This window comes from Puma concolor, chromosome E4 (assembly GCF_028749965.1).
Source record: "Puma concolor isolate L17-30 chromosome E4, mPumCon1.1.hap2, whole genome shotgun sequence".
NCBI lineage: Eukaryota > Metazoa > Chordata > Mammalia > Carnivora > Felidae > Puma > Puma concolor.
Window position 1 is genome coordinate 56,617,776 of NC_141683.1, and position 16,185 is coordinate 56,633,960.

The 16,185-nt window shown below is 37.0% G+C and overlaps 1 protein-coding gene across 12 annotated transcripts in view; it reads right to left on the bottom strand.

Annotated features, from left to right (window-relative positions):
- PRRC2C (proline rich coiled-coil 2C) overlaps window positions 1–16,185 on the bottom strand; it is a 95,975-nt gene that overhangs the window by 46,943 nt on the left and 32,847 nt on the right. For all 12 annotated transcript variants that reach the window (XM_025926198.2, XM_086693481.1, XM_086693478.1 and 9 more), the window contains exons 7-12: window positions 13,042–13,124; window positions 12,252–12,385; window positions 12,084–12,171; window positions 10,658–10,802; window positions 8,608–8,661; window positions 3,246–3,867 (exon numbers count right to left, since the gene is read on the bottom strand). In XM_025926198.2, the coding sequence (XP_025781983.1) occupies window positions 3,246–3,867; window positions 8,608–8,661; window positions 10,658–10,802; window positions 12,084–12,171; window positions 12,252–12,385; window positions 13,042–13,124 (1,126 nt within the window). The remainder of the gene's footprint in view (window positions 1–3,245; window positions 3,868–8,607; window positions 8,662–10,657; window positions 10,803–12,083; window positions 12,172–12,251; window positions 12,386–13,041; window positions 13,125–16,185) is intronic.

The window sequence follows — 16,185 nt, forward strand, 5'->3', positions numbered from 1 at the left end:
CTACAACGAGATGAAGTTAGAAATCAAAAAGAGAAGTGAAACAGGAAAAGTCACAAATCTGTGGAAATTAGACAACACACTTTTTTTTAAGTAGGTCCCACGCCCAATATGTGGCTCAAATTCATGACCCTGAGACCAAGAAACAGTTGCCATGTTCTACTAACTGAGCCAGCCAAGTGCCCCTAAACAACACACTCTTAATCAACTAAGACGTCGAAGAATAAATGACAATGGAAATTAGAAAATACTTAAGATATGAATGAAAACAAAACCACAACATACCAAAGCACACAGGACATGGCAAAAGTGGTGCAAAGGGAGGATATTGATCGGTATAAATGCTTACATTAAAAAAAAGATCTTCAATCCAAAACCTAGTATTACAACGTAAGGGAAGAGAATAAGAATAAAGTAAACCCAAGGTTACTAGAAGAAAGGAAATAAAGGATCAACACAGACATCCACAACAATGAGAATAGAAAAATTGAGAAAATTAATGCAGCTAAATAGTGGGTTCTTTGAAAAGGTCAACAAAATTGATAAACCTTTAACTAGAAAGATTCAACTTATTAAAATCAGAAATAGAAACTGGGACACTACTACCAATTCTACAGAAACAAAAAGGATTATGAGAGTATTATGGACAGCTATATACCAAAATAGGATAACCAAGATGAAATGAACAAATTCCTAAAAACATAAACTTTGTAGTCCCTAGTATACTAATAACGTATGACCTAAAAAAGAAATTACGAAAACAATTCCATTTATAATAGCATCAAAAAATATAAAATGCTTACGAATGAAGCATGGAGATGAAAGATTTGCACAATGAAAACTACAAAATATTGATTAAAGAAATTAAAGAAGACATAAATGGAAACACATCCCATGTTCACAGATTGGAAGACTTAACATTGTTAACATTATCAATACCACCCAAAGCAACCTACTCTCAAAATCTTAATGGCATTCTTTACAGAAGTAGAAACACCCACCCTAAAATTCACATAGAATCTCAGGGAACCCAGGATAGCCAAAACCATCATGAAAAAAAAGGTAACAAAGATGGAAGACTCACATACCTGGATCTAAAACTATACTAGAGGGGTACCTGGGTGGCTTAGTCAGGTAAGTGTCTGACTGCTTTTTTATATGTTTGTTTGTTTGTTTATTTTAAGAGAGAAAAGAGAGAGCACTCCCATGTGAGCATGAGCAGGGGAGAGGAAGGCAGAGAATCTCAAGCAGGCTCTGTGCTGTCAGCATGACATGGGGCTCAACCCCACAAATCGTGAGATCATGACCTGAGCTAAAATCAAGTGTCATATGCTCAACCAACTGAGCCACCCAGGGGCCCCAAGTGTCTTACTCTTGATTTTGGCTCAGGTCAAGATCCCAGGGTCATGGGTTTGATGGACTCCATCCTGAGCATGAAGCCTGCTTAAGATTTTCTCTTTCCTCCCTCTGCCCCTCTCTCCCGCTCACATGTTCTCTCTCTCTCTTTGAAATAAAATAAAAATAAAAGCATACAGTAGTAAAAACAGTATGATACTAGCATAAAGTCAGGCAGAAAGGCCAATGGGAAAGAATTGAGACCCCAAAATAAACCATTGCATACATGGTTGAATGATTTTAGAAAAGGCTGCCAAGACCATTCAATGGGGGGAAAGAATAGTCTTTTCAGCAAATGGTACTGGGAAAACTGAATATCCACATGCAAATGAGTAAAGCTGTACCCTTACCTAACAAAATGTACAAAACTGAACTCAAAATAGGTCAAAGATGTAAATTTAAGACAAAGCTATAAAACCCTTAGAAGAAAACACAGCAAAAGCTTCATATAAGATTTGGCCATGACTTCTTAGACTTCACACCAAAGGCAGAGACAACAAAAAAATAGATGGATTTCATGAAAACTTTAAAGGTTTTTGCGTGAAAAGAATATTCAGAGCGAAAAGGCAACCTATGTAAAGGGAGATGATATTGCCATATCACATATCTGATAAGGGATTAACATCTAGAATGTATAGCCAACTCCTAAAACTTAACAATCTGATTCAAAAATGGACAAATGACTTGAACATTTCTCCAAAGATATACAACTGGCCAACACACACACGAAAAGATAATAATACGTGGCATCACTAACTGGGAAAAGGCATGGCGAAACTACCATGAGATACCACCTCATACTCATTAGAAGGCTACTATCATAAAAATCCCAGAAAGTTAACAGATGTTGGCAAGGACATGGAGAAACTGGAACCCTTGTACACTGTTGGTGGGAATATAAAATGGTGCATTTGATGTGAAAAACAGTATAGTAGTTCCTCCAAAAATTAAAAATAGAATTCCCAGATAATACAGCAATTCCACTTCTGAGTATATAATCAAAAGAAATGAAAGCAGGGTCTCAACAAGGTATTTGTATACTCACATTCACAGGAGTATTCAAAATAGGTAAAATATGGGATCAACCAAAGTGTCCATCAACAGAGAAAGAGATAAACAAAATGTGGTGTATATATAGGTAATAGATTATAGCCTTAAAGAGGAAGAAAATTCTGCAATAAGCTTTAATATGGAGGAACCTTGAAGACATTATGCTAAGTGAAATAAGCCCATCACAAAAAAGACAAATACTGTAGGGTTTTGTGCATCTGAGGCACTGAGAACAGTCAACATCATAGAGACAGAAATCAGAATAGGGGTTGCCAGGGGCTGAAGAGAAAGGTGAATGGGGAACTGCTGTTTAATAGTACAGAGTTTCAGTTTTATAAGATGCAAAGAATTCTGGAGATGGATGGATGGTGGTGATGGCTGCACAACACTATGAATGTATTTAATACCACTAAACTGTACAGCTAAAAATTGTTAAGATGGTAAATTTTATGTTACATATATTTTACCATAATAAAACAAACAGGAAAAAAGGATAATAAAGTATCCAATACAATTCAACTTCTATTTAAAAAAAAAACCTCAATCACTCTCATCTGGATTACAGACCTGTATTAAAAATACACAGGGGTGTCTGGGTGGCTCAGGTGGTTAAACATCTGACTCTTAGTTGCGGTCCATGTTTATGAGTTCAAGCCCCATGCCAGGCTCTGAGCTGACAGTGTGGAGCCTGCTTGGGATTCTGTCTCCAAAATAAATAAACTTAAAAAAAATACACAAACATCCACACCAGAGGTAATATGAAGCCTCGTAAATTTCTATAAGAACAAACAAGACTAGCATACCTTTACTACAGGTGTTTTCACTTTCTGGTTTCTCTACCACAGGCTCTAAAGTAGGTTCTTTGTGTTCGATTTTCTCCTCCACTTTCTCCCTTTCTTTCTTCTCCGACTCACATTCTTTTTCCTGTTCCTTGATCTTTTGCAGTTCTTTTTCCTTTTCCTGCTGCCGTTCCAGTTCTTTCTCTTTTTCTTGCTTTCTTTCCTTTTCCATTTCTCTCTGTTTTTCCTGCTCTCTCTCCAGTTCTTTCTCCTTCTCCTGTTGCCTCTCCCTTTCTTTTTCCCTCTCCTTCTCTCGCTCCCGTTCCTGTTCTTTTTCAAGTTCTTTCTCGCGCTCTCTTTCTTTTTCTCGCTCTCTTTCTCTAATCTCCTCTGGAGATGGCTGTTTGTCCACTATGCCAAGCTTTTCATCCAACCGTTTCAGTTTCTCTGCACACGCTGCCTTCCTTTGCTCTTCCATTCTTCGCTCTTCCTCTTCGCGCCGCTTCCGAGCACGTTCCACTGCGGCAGAAAGTTCTGACTGCTGTCTTCTTCTTTGCTTCCATATTTCATCTTCATCCGGTACTTGCTGCTTGGGGGGGAAAGGGCCTGGTCTTCCAGGTACTGCCTGTCGGTCTGGAGGAGGATGCTGCAACATTATGATAAATTATCAGGTGAATATGACAAATCTATTTCCGACCAACACTGGACTTCTGACATGAAGGGGGCAGGAAAAACTCCACAAAATGTCACAACTATTCCTGATAAGACACGCACATTAAAATGCAAACAAGAAGCAACATGGAAATATTAAATTCAGATAATTCCCCAAACTAAGACCAGAATAATTAATCTAGCCATCTAACATTTACTGCGCATGCACCTATTTATTGTGGCAGACATTACTGCTCACTCAGAATTTGTTGAATAAAATTAGAAGCTGTCACAACATGAATTTCAAAATCTAAATTTAGACACAAAGGAAATTTAGAATGTGAGCACTTTTCAGAGCACCAACTGTCAGAGATGGAATGCCTAAGGAGGGAGAAAAGTCCATAAAGATGCAAAACTGTGTCACATGAGCCCTGAGAATATAAAGGTACCATTACAGGGAAAAAAACACATCCAGAGACGCTAGGTGAAGAAGAGGAGACCCCCCCGCTACTGCTGACATGTCAAAGGAGGGAAGATTCCTAGAAATCAGCTTGCACAGATAGAATTTTCTACCTTTAAACTGAAAGATCTAGAAATGCATACCTAGAACCCATAGTGAAATGTGGGAGATCACGGAGAGATTTTTATGTTTTCATGATTTACGTTTCAATCGATGTGTTCTAAAACCACTACAGTCACTGCCAGCAACTATGCAGAAATAAGCAAAATAAAAAGAGCACCTGAAAGTCTGAAATATTAAGGAGCTAAAAAAAAAAACTGTCTTAAAAATACTGATTTTAGTACCTAGCAGGGTAAAGAAACTTTAAAAACCATGTAACCAGTCAGAATCCTCACAAACGAGAAAAATAATAGTACGACAAAAACACTGGGCTATATAAAAAAATATGATCCAGACTCTATCATTTACTAACAGTGCTGACTTAGGCAAACCACTTTATCTTTCTGGTGTTTAGTTACTTCATCTCCAGCTCAGAGATAAGCTTCAAACATAAAATTATACAAAAGTACCTACTTCACGCAGTAAACTTAAAGAACAATCATTTTTTAAAAAGCAACTTCATTGAAATAGAATTCACATAAAATGTGAGGCACATATTTTATTTTTTTATTTTTTATTTTTTTTTATTTTTTTATTTATATATGAAGTTTATTGTCAAATTGGTTTCCATACAACACCCAGTGCTCATCCCAAAAGGTGCCCTCCTCAATACCCATCACCCACCCTCCCCTCCCTCCCACCCCCCTCAACCCTCAGTTTGCTCTCAGTTCTCAACAATCTCTTATGCTTTGGCTCTCTCCCACTCTAACCTCTTTTTTTTTCCTTCCCCTCCCCCATGGGTTCCTGTCAAGTTTCTCAGGATCCACATAAGAGTGAAACCATATGGTATCTGTCTTTCTCTGTATGGCTTATTTCACTTAGCATCACACTCTCCAGTTCCATCCACGTTGCTACAAAAGGCCATATTTCATTTTTTCTCATGAGGCACATATTTTAAATGCAGGTCGGAGGAGTAGGGACAAATGATACACTTGTGTAACTACTGTCCCGATCAAGACACACAGCATTTCTGGGGTGCATGGGTGGTTCAGTTGGTTAAGTGTCCGACTTCAGCTCAGGTCATGATCTCACAGTTTAAGTGTTCGAGCCTCACACTGGGCTCTCTTTGCTGTCAGCATAGAGCCCGCTTCGGATCCTCTGTCCCTCTCTCTCTGCCCCTCCCCCACTTGTACACACACTCTCTAAAAAATAAACACTGGGGCGCCTCAGGGGGCTCACTGGGTTGAGCGTCCAACTTCAGCTCAGGTCATGATCTCAGTTCGTGAGTTCGAGTCCCGTGTCAGGCTCTGTGCTGACAACTCACAGCCTGGAGCCTGCTTCAGATTCTGCATCTCCCTCTCTCTCTGCCCCTCCCCAGCTTGTGCTCTCTCAAAAATAAATAAACATTAAAAAATTAAAATAAATAAAACAAACACTTAAAAAAAAAGAGACAGAACATTTCTTCACTCCTCTGTCAGTACAGTGCCTCTGACCCCAAAAAACCACTGGTCTACTTCTTGCAGCATAGAGCAGTTTTACCTTTCCTAGAGTTTCATATATATGGATATATCAAGTTATATTTTCTTTTGTGTCTGGCTTCTTGTGCTCAGGATGATAGTTTTGAGGTGTCTATCAGTAATTTGGTCCATTCTATTGCTGGACAGTATTCCATCATAGGCACATCACTTCATGTGGGACGGACACGTGGACTGCTTCTAGCTTTTTAACTATGAATAAACAGCTATGGACATTCACGCCTAAGTCTTTGTGTAAATGTATGTGTTTTCATTTCTCTTGGATAAATACCAAGGAGTGAAACTGCCAGAGTCACGTGTTACGTATGTGTTTCACTACATAAGACACTATCAAAATGTTTTTCAAAGTGATTACAAGGTTTTACAGCCCCGCCAGCAACATACGAGGGTGCTAGCTGCTTTATACCCTCACCGACATTTCATGTCACCAGCCTTTTAAATTTTGGATCCATAATAAAATCTCACTGGGGTTTTAATTTGCATTTTCCTGGTGGTAAAAGATACTGAACATCTTGAGGCACCTGGGTGGCTCAGTTGGTTAGGCATCCTACTCTTGATTTCAGCTCAGGTCATGATCTCACGATTGTAAGATCGAGCCCTGCGTTGGGCGTGGAGACTTCTTAAGACGGTCTCTCTTTCTGTTCCTTTGCCCCTCTCCTGCTTGCACACTCGCTCTCAAAAAGAAAAAACAAAAAAACAAAAAACTGAACATCTTTTCATGTGGTTATTGGCCATCTGTAGATCTTGTTTTGTGAAGTGAACGTTCGAATCATCTCGTTGGGCTATTTGTCTTATTGTTAGTTATAAAGGGTTTTGTTTTGTTTTAAATATATCCCAGTACACGTTCTTGGTCAAATGTATTATTAATATTTTGTAGGACATATTTTTTCATTGTCTTAGAGATGTTTTTCAAAGTCTAACTGACATTATTTTTTTCTTTCTAATTCATGCATCCTGCGTCTTATCTAAGACCATCTTTGTTGGCCCAAGTTTAAAGACTTTCTTCTACATTTTCCTCTAGAGGTTAGTTTTAGCTTGTGTGTATATAAAAATACTATAAAGAGCATTCAGTGGTTCAAAGGAAAATGACTGGCGAAGATGAATGTGACGGTTGTGGTAGATATACCTATCACGCAAGGCCTCTAAAGTGGTCACACCTGAGCAAAGATTTTGGTCAGAAGAAGAACCTCTGGAAAACATTCCTCTAGTTAGAGGGAACAGCAAATAAAACGTATGTTTTCGGTGCTTCAATAAACCGTGTGCGGCAAGAACAGAGAGAAAAGTAAGTAAGATCAGGAGAGTAGACAGAGACCTTAAAGACCACTGGAAGGACCTAAGCAAGAAATCACTGATCTAACATATATAGTTTTCAAGGATTATATCTACTATAGAATTTAGGATGGGGGTGGCAGGTAAGCAGGCAACAGGAGTGGAAAATAAGACCTATTAGGAACCTACTGTGGTAGTTCAAATGAAATATAACAGACGGTAGTGAGTACTCAGTGTAGGAATATATTCCAAAGATAGGGATACCATAATTTGCTGATACACATAGGCTGGATGTATGATAAAAAAGAAAGACGATTTGTGAGTGACTTCTGGGTTTCAACCTGAGCAAATGGGTAAATGATAATGCCACTACCTAAGATGGGAGGCCCAGGGAAGAAGCAGGGCCGTATGTGTATATGGGGGTGGGAGGTGTTATTACAGTTGTTACAGTTTGGACATACCTATCAGAAATCCAAGTGGTGATGCTGAATTGATCACTAAATACATGATTCTCAAAGTTAGGGTAGAGCTTTAAGGGCTATAGATACATGTATCTGAGTACCACCAGCACATAGATGAGATCCCCCAGGGAAAGGATATGGCTAGAGAAAGGAATGAGAACACAGCCCTTAACCCTCCAACACCCAAAGGTACTAAAGGCCCAGAAGAAATACAAATTGAAGAGAACAAAATAGTGTGATGGCTCAAAAGTTTAAAAAAAAAAAAAAGAAAAGTCTTTCAAGAAGGACGGAGAGGTTAACCTTGTCAAGAGCTACAGAGATTAAGTAAAATGAAGACAAGAGAAGTGGATTCAGCAAGATGGAAATCATTACCGACCTTCATAATAATAGTTTCAAAGGTATAGCGATAGATGACAAAGCTGGACTGTTAAGGGTTAATGAGAAAGTGAAGATATTAAGTGTAAATTACTCACTAAGACAATTTTGCCATGAAGGAAAACAGGGAAATGGGGTAGAAACTACAAGGAGATGAAGGGCAGTGAGAGTCAAAGGATGGGTGATTTTCTTAACAGTTTTTTTAAGATGAGAGACAATATTACCAGTAAGTGACAGAAGAGGGGATCAAGGGAACAAGTAGAAGGGCTGTGCTTAGTAGTGAGGACAGGAAGGGCACTGAAAAGGGAAAATGGTTGCTTCTCATTTCTTAGTGAAATTAGGAGCATGCTTATTTATTAGTTGAGAATGAAGAGTAGCGGAAAAAAGAGGAAGAAGATACGGTGAGAGCTAACAAGGTAAAATCTGTTAACTGTTTCACAAAAGTTATACATAAGAAACATACACTGAAATCTTACCATTAAAATAAGTAAAATCAAATAATTCCTACAGACCATTAAGAAGAGTTTAAGATTTACCTGTTGTGCAAGCAATTTTGGAGGTGGCGGCAGGTGTGAAGACGGTCCACGTTCCTATTATAAAGATGAGGACAATTACAAACTAATCACATAAAAGAGATCTACTGGAAATATTTCTGAACATACTCAATTTTTTCAGGACTACAAGATTGCAAAAAGTAAGCCATTTTCATCCTTTTCTCTTTTTCAATAAAAATACACTACTCACTGCAAAATAACTTTATATTCTATAAAATCACTTTGCCACTTTAAATTTTTTTTTTTCCAACGTTTTTAATTTATTTTTGGGACAGAGAGAGACAGAGCATGAACGGGAGAGGAGCAGAGTGAGAGGGAGACACAGAATCGGAAACAGGCTCCAGGCTCCGAGCCATCAGCCCAGAGCCGGATGCGGGGCTCGAACTCACGGACCGCGAGATCGTGACCTGGCTGAAGTCGGACGCTTAACCGACTGCGCCACCCAGGCGCCCCATCACTTTGCCACTTTAATATGATTAGAACCTCAAATGAACTTTGCAGAAAAAAGAATTTTAGTGTATAAATTCTAAAATTCTACCACAAGTGATGTGGCTATGAAGTATGCCTCCAATTTTATCACTTTATTTATGTTAGCCCTTTTCTTTTTCTGAATTTTTTTCCTAATGACAAACTAAATGTATGCGATTTACCTAAAGAAAAGAAACATCTAAAACATATCAGAACTAAGTATGATACACAGACTATTCACTTGCTAATACATGCATCAGTGTCACAAACACACACAAAACATCAAGACATCAAGATATGGCATATGACATTCCTCTATTCTTACAACTATCACTCTCCATGTTAAGCCAGTAAGTTTAAAATCACACAAAACACGAATTTTATTAGAAACAGAACAAAAAAAACTTGAAAAATCCTTTTTAAGAATTCACAAATTTACTCCCCAATGGCTAACCACTGCCTTAAGAATCAAATTCAGGAGGATGGGCTAAATGGGTAAGGGGCATTAAGAAAGACACCTGTTGGGATGAGCACTGGTTATACCCAGGGGATGAATCACTGGAATCTACTCCTAAAATCACTGTTGCATTATATGCTAAGTTGGATGTACATTAAAATTGTAACTAATTAATTTAAAGCAGAATAAAATTCAAGCTTCCTTGTATAGCATACACTTATCAACTGTTACACAGCTCTCCAACTCCCCTCCTGTATCAAATTACTGGGGACTTCTAGAATGTGCCAAGCTTTCTCATGCTCCTTTACTCTGAACATGTTACCATTGCTTGAAATGTCTCTCTTCCCTTTTGTTTACTGGCTAATTCTCACTTCAAGTACCAAGTCTTCTGCAAAATCTTTTCCAGAGAATTCTCTAAGAGCTCATTATGTACGCTGTCATGCCACTTATCACACTGTATTGCAACCAATGTCTGATGTCTTTTCTCTTTGTTTTACAGAGACTGTTAACTACCTACTTCTACCTCCTTGAAGGGACCAGATCCTCCATAGGTTGCGTATGAATTCAACAAATACATGCTGAGTACATTATGAGTTAAGTGACTCTCTGGATGATAGCCCTTTATTATTCCCAGCTTACAATGCGTTTTTTTGCTATGTCTTGAAGTAGGATCAAGTGTATCTGTTTACCCACATATTTCCTTTAACAATGTTCTTCAAAATGACTCACACTTAATAGAATTCTCTACTCCTTATGTGTTATTTCCCTATTCCGCATACTATTTCACATGAATACTGACTAGGATTTACCAAGTATTTAGTAAAGCATAAAGCACTTAGCAATGTTAGTTTGGAAAAACAGTTTATCCCTCCACTTTGATACGGCCAAGTTGTTATAAGGGAAAAAAAGTTAAACTTTAGTTTCTACTTGATAATTTTAGCTACTATATTGACAATTCTTGTTAAAATGCAAAAAAATTATGGTTTAGATCTAAACTATTCAAGACAAAATATAGTTTCTTTTTCCTAATTCTTCTTCCAACTTCATAATTACAAGATTAATTCAACCAAAGCATATGCAGTGACAAGGATCCTGAGTTCAACAAACCTGATTAAATGAGGGTCCCTTCCCGTAGGGACCTTTTGATACTGACGGCTGGGCAGGTATCTGAGAAGACGATTTAGTGTTGCAAGCTTCATCTGCTTCTTTTCGGTTTTCAGTGTTTTCAGAGGCTTTTGAACCTTGATCCTCACTGAGGAATCAAAAATCCAGATGAAATAAAAAAGTTAAGTGGATAGACTATACCATAAGTAGAAGCATTTTATCTACATAAAAAAGACTGTTTCCTATGGTTTTAGTGTGAGACAGGGGGAGTATATCAAAGAATGAGATCGTTTTGTGACCTGGTGGTGCTAAGTCATTCAATCCGTAAAACATACACCGTGTATCTTTAATAGATCTCTAATGTGTTAGTAACTGGACTTGCCCAGTTTATCACCACAAGGTATAAAGTACAGTAGAGTAGTTGTCAAATACGGACATACAACTTGAAATATAACCTGGCAAATGAATTATAATCCCACCATTTTCTATCACCTCCACCCCAAAAGTCTCTCTCATCTAAATGCAACCAAACAGGGGTGACTGGGTGGCTCAGTTGGTTAAGGGTCTGACTTTGGCTTAGGTCATGATCTCTCAGTTTGTGAGTCTGGGCCTTGTGTCCAGCTCTATGCTGACAGCTCAGAGCCTGGAGCCTGCTTCAGATTCTGTGTCTCCATGTCTCTCTCTCTCTCAAAATAAACATTTTTTTTTTAAATTAAAAAAAGAATAAATGTAACCAAAAAATATTACAATTAATTAATACCTGTATTCTAGTTTACTCTGATTTAATGAAAGAGATAAGTCAAACTATGGCATTTTTTAAAATCACAAGTCCCAGGCAGCTCACAACTGATCGTGAAACAGGAGTGTATCATACTGCCATGGCTAAAAAACTATACCAACATGTGCATGCAAGCTCCTTATATTTTAAGAGCCTGATTTTTATGTTACATAACCCATATATTTCTGACTATGATGCCCCTATGTTAGAGAAGAGAGTAAAAGCTCTCATTGTCTAAACTGAAATGCTGCTTGAAATTAAAAAAAAAAAAAAAAAAATCAAAGACTTGATTAAAGCAGCTGTAGTAACCCAAGTTATTTTTCTCCAATTCTGGAAATATGAATCAGTTCGAGCAAGTAACAAGTTGGAAATGGTCCCTGATGCTGTCTTTCTAAGTACCTCCGACTAAACATCTTGTTTTCTAAATATGTATTTTATTTAGAAACATCAAAGTTTAATTCCTTCATTAGCTGTACTTTAAAAAAATTTTTTGGCTTGTTAGTCACCTTCCCAGTCAGTATATTCTTGGAGTAGAATGTAGAAAACTTATACAAAAAGAATAAATACCTATTAATGAAGCCTCTCTGCGTGAATGGATGTTGTATCAATGAATTCATACTGTTGCTTGCGGAAGGTATCACAACAGCTTACCTGCTATTTTCTTTAGGGCTACTACTTCCTTGCTCATCGTCATCGCTGAAATTCAGCTGTTCTGTATAATCTACTTCCATCTGAGCACCTATTAAATTAAAGAAAACTTAGACTGACTGTTTAAAAACATCTAAAAACTAAAAATGCTTAATTAATTTTGCCTCCTACCTGCCCAACCTTCATCAGCTTCAGCATCGAGGTTATCAAATTTATCAAGCTCCTTTAGTTCTGATGCGCTAAGGATGGAGGGGCGTTCAGGCTCAGAGGCCCACGAAGGAGGCGGGCCCCTTCCTCGAAGGCCTCTAATGAACAAGAGGTGATGAGGGGAAAGGATACAAAGTTTTAATGCTTCTAAATTAGGTAAATATGAAAAGACTGGAATTTCATTTTAATTCAACATTAATGTTTTCCACACCATGATATACACAAAATATTTTGCACCGGGCATGTGTATGAGAAATTTCTAATGTATATATGTAAATTTAGGACAATATTTGATACAGTTTTTTTGTAAGTATTTAATATTAGACAGTGGCCTTTTTATCACCAAAAATATTTAAAAAACAATAAATATGTTAAAGAATAATATGGCTAAGACACACTAATATCAAAATGAAGAATTTTAAGAAAAATCATCATTAAGAAAAACGCTCAAGTCTTACGCTTGGCAAAAAAAGGGCGGTGGAGAAAATGGGAGGTCATTAATATCATGGAAAGAAAAAGGGATAAATGTAAGTGTCACATCTTTGTGATGATTTCCAGTTTTCAGAATCTTATGTCAATTAACGTTTTAGAAGAATAAAGCATTTGTGTTCTGTCTTATAAAGGTCAATTATTTGTTCCTGGAAATTGTACTGTGAGATCAAAATAATGAATCAATCATCACAACTCACTCAAACTACAGAAAATCTCAATGAGCGTATGTGCCTTGGCAACTTTAATCATTTAATAGCCTTACTTGTTCGTTTCAGATAAAGAAGGCGGAAACCTCAGGGGACCATGAAGAGGAGGATAAGCCATCCTCGGATACTGCTGAAACATCTGTATGAAGGAAACAAAATTGATAAATTTTTTAACCAAGTTATATATATGTGTGTGTACATAACGATATGTATATATACATAAAGATCACTCTACCTAAACCAGAGATTATAATTTATAGAAAGAAAGGTTAAAATAAACTATACTGTGAAAAATCAGTTTTATCGGCTAGTATATAAATCATCATTCACCCTTAACAATAAGCCATCTGTAAGACTACTGCTTGCACCAAGGCTTTACAAATAAAGGTAATAACTAGGGACATATCCTACAAAGAGCTTCTGTTATCCCATTAACAAAATTACATAAATAATTATATACTGACACAAAAAACCTAAAAAGACAACATGCATGCACCCCAGAGAATTGCAAAGCCTTAACCAAGTTGAAATCTTTGAAAGGAAACAATGTGAGACTTCACTGCAATGGAGGAGTAGATTTATTGAAGGCAGATTTCTTGGTAAAGGGAAACTCCGTTAAGATAAAAATATCATCCACAACCCAACAGAGTGAGGGAGGAGGTGGGTAGGGAGCTACTTGGAAGATTTTCTATGGGTAGGACATAGGTGAATTTTGATTCAAGTTATTATATAGATAGTCATCACAAACTGAGGCCCAAAGATGATGCTCTCTATGGGAACTTGGATTTGAAAGCTAAGTTTAGGAAAAGTTATAAGATAGATTATGAAGATACATCATGAGGGATTTATCTTATGATATAAAAAGGAAGATAAGATGTCAAGGGGTGTTTATAACCAGGTCAAAATATTTATAAGAAAGAAAAGAGGAAGAAAGAGAGATAAAGAGAAAGGCAGGCAAACAGACTGTATTACCTTAAAATATATAATCTATATTCTGAGACATATTAGCTTTTCTTAAAAAAAAAAAAAAAAGTTAGGTGCAGAAATTACTTTGTACTTGAAGAAAGGCTATGTTTATATGATCATGTTGTCCAAAGAAGAAATTTCTAAGTAGGGTTAGAGCAAAGTTAATTAAGTTAAGCACAGCAGCTGAAGCTCTAGTGGAAAGCTTTTTGTCTGGGGAATACTCTGGAGAATTTTCAGTTACATCATCCTGTACTGAAGTTAGTGAAAACACTGCTGGAGGCAAATGTTCATAGGTAAAGTTTTATTAGATCTCTCTTCTGCTAATTAGGCATAGAGATTAATTTCATGTGGTATTAAATGTTTAAAATTTAGGAATTTGCCACAAAATTAATTATATAAACAATCTTTAAATTCTCAATATATAGTAATTATTTTTAATGTTTATTTTTGAGAGAGAGAGAGAGAGAGAGAGAGAGAGAGAGAGGGATGGAGCAAGCATGCGCACACACAAGCAAGGAGGGGCAGAGAGAGAGAGAGAGAGAGAGAGAGAGAACCCAAATCAGGCTCCAGGCTCCAAGCTGTAAGCACAGAGCCTGATGTGGGGCTTGAACTCACGAACTACGAGATGATGACCTGATTTGAAGTTGGGACACTTAAACAACTGAGCCACCCAGGCACCCCTATAGTTATGGCTTTAAAAGCTTTTTGTTTTTGTTAATTAGTGGAAGACATTATTCAAACAAAATGGTTGATGAAACTGGGCACAAAGGCCACATGCTCTCCCCTGTTACTTTCCCTTCTCCCATTCTACCCCCATGCCAGAAAATTCAGGGGTCTCTGGAAGCAGAATTTACAAACTACAGGAGACAAGTAGCCTGGTGTAAATAATTTTTCAAGGCCAGGTTAGCATATGAGACTCATTTTTATCATGCATGCAAATTAAAAACTAATTTAACAAGCAATTGTATTTAGACATTCCTAGAATGGTTACATAATACAAAGAATCAGAAAATATGAACAAATATGGATATTTAGCACATGAATACTTAGGAATTAAGTCATAATAAAAATAAATATAGGGCGCCTAGGTGGCTCAGTTGGTTAAGTGTCCGACTTCAGCTCAGGTCATGATCTCGTAGTTTGTGAGTTCAAGCCCTGCATCGGGCTCTATGCTGACAGCTCAGAGCCTGGAGCCTGTTTCAGATTTTGTGTCTCCCTCTCTCTCCGCCCCTCCCTTGTTTGCGCTGTCTCTCTCAAAAATAAACAAACATTATATATATATATATATGCATAACATAATAAATGTAAGAACCAGACTGTTATTCTTTTTGAGACTAATGGTCCCCTGAAAAATGTTAGTTTATTTACTTGGGCACATGTAAACTGCCATAACATTTCATAGGAAGCTGAGAACAAACAGATGTGTAAAGGCACCAAATTTAAATTTTAATTTATAGGAATATATGGATCAGAAGTATATATTAAATAAAACTACAAAAATAGAATCGGTAGAATCCAGACTATAAAAACTCCACAGGGTAACAAATAAATAGTAACAAATAAGCTCCAAAAAAAATCTTAAGAGAGGGAGGATAAGAAGTAACCAAAGATAGGAAGATTCCTAAGAAAAATATTAACCAATTTCAAAGAACAGATGTTATCTAGATCGTAATTATAAGACAATCAGGGAAATTAGAACACTGACTCAATGTTTTTAGAAACTTTCTTTTTAGGTGTGATAGTGCCATTGTGGATTTTCCTCCTGGTCTTTCTGTTTTAAAATCCAACATAAAATACACATAGATGAAATGAAGTATCTGGAATTTGCTTCAGTAATCTGAGGTGGTGGGAAATAGGTGAAACAGACCACAAGTTGATAAATACTTAAGATGGACAGGAGGTATGGAATAAGGGGGAGGGTCACTGTACTATTATTTCTGTTTTTGCATATGTTCAAAATATTCTATAATAAAAAGTTAAAAAATATAAAGTATGTTTACCAATAAAAACTTTAGAACAAAGCACATATTAACTTTTTTGTGCCATGGACAAACCCCGTAGGCAGTCTGATAAATCCTATGAACTTCTTCTCATAGAAATGTTTGAAAAGTATTATCTAAAACACAGAGTACTATGAAAGAAAACAATTATACTAAAATGTTGTTACTACAATGTTTAAAAAACCAATCTGAGATATGGTAATGTATGTGATTCATTACATAACCAGTGAGTCT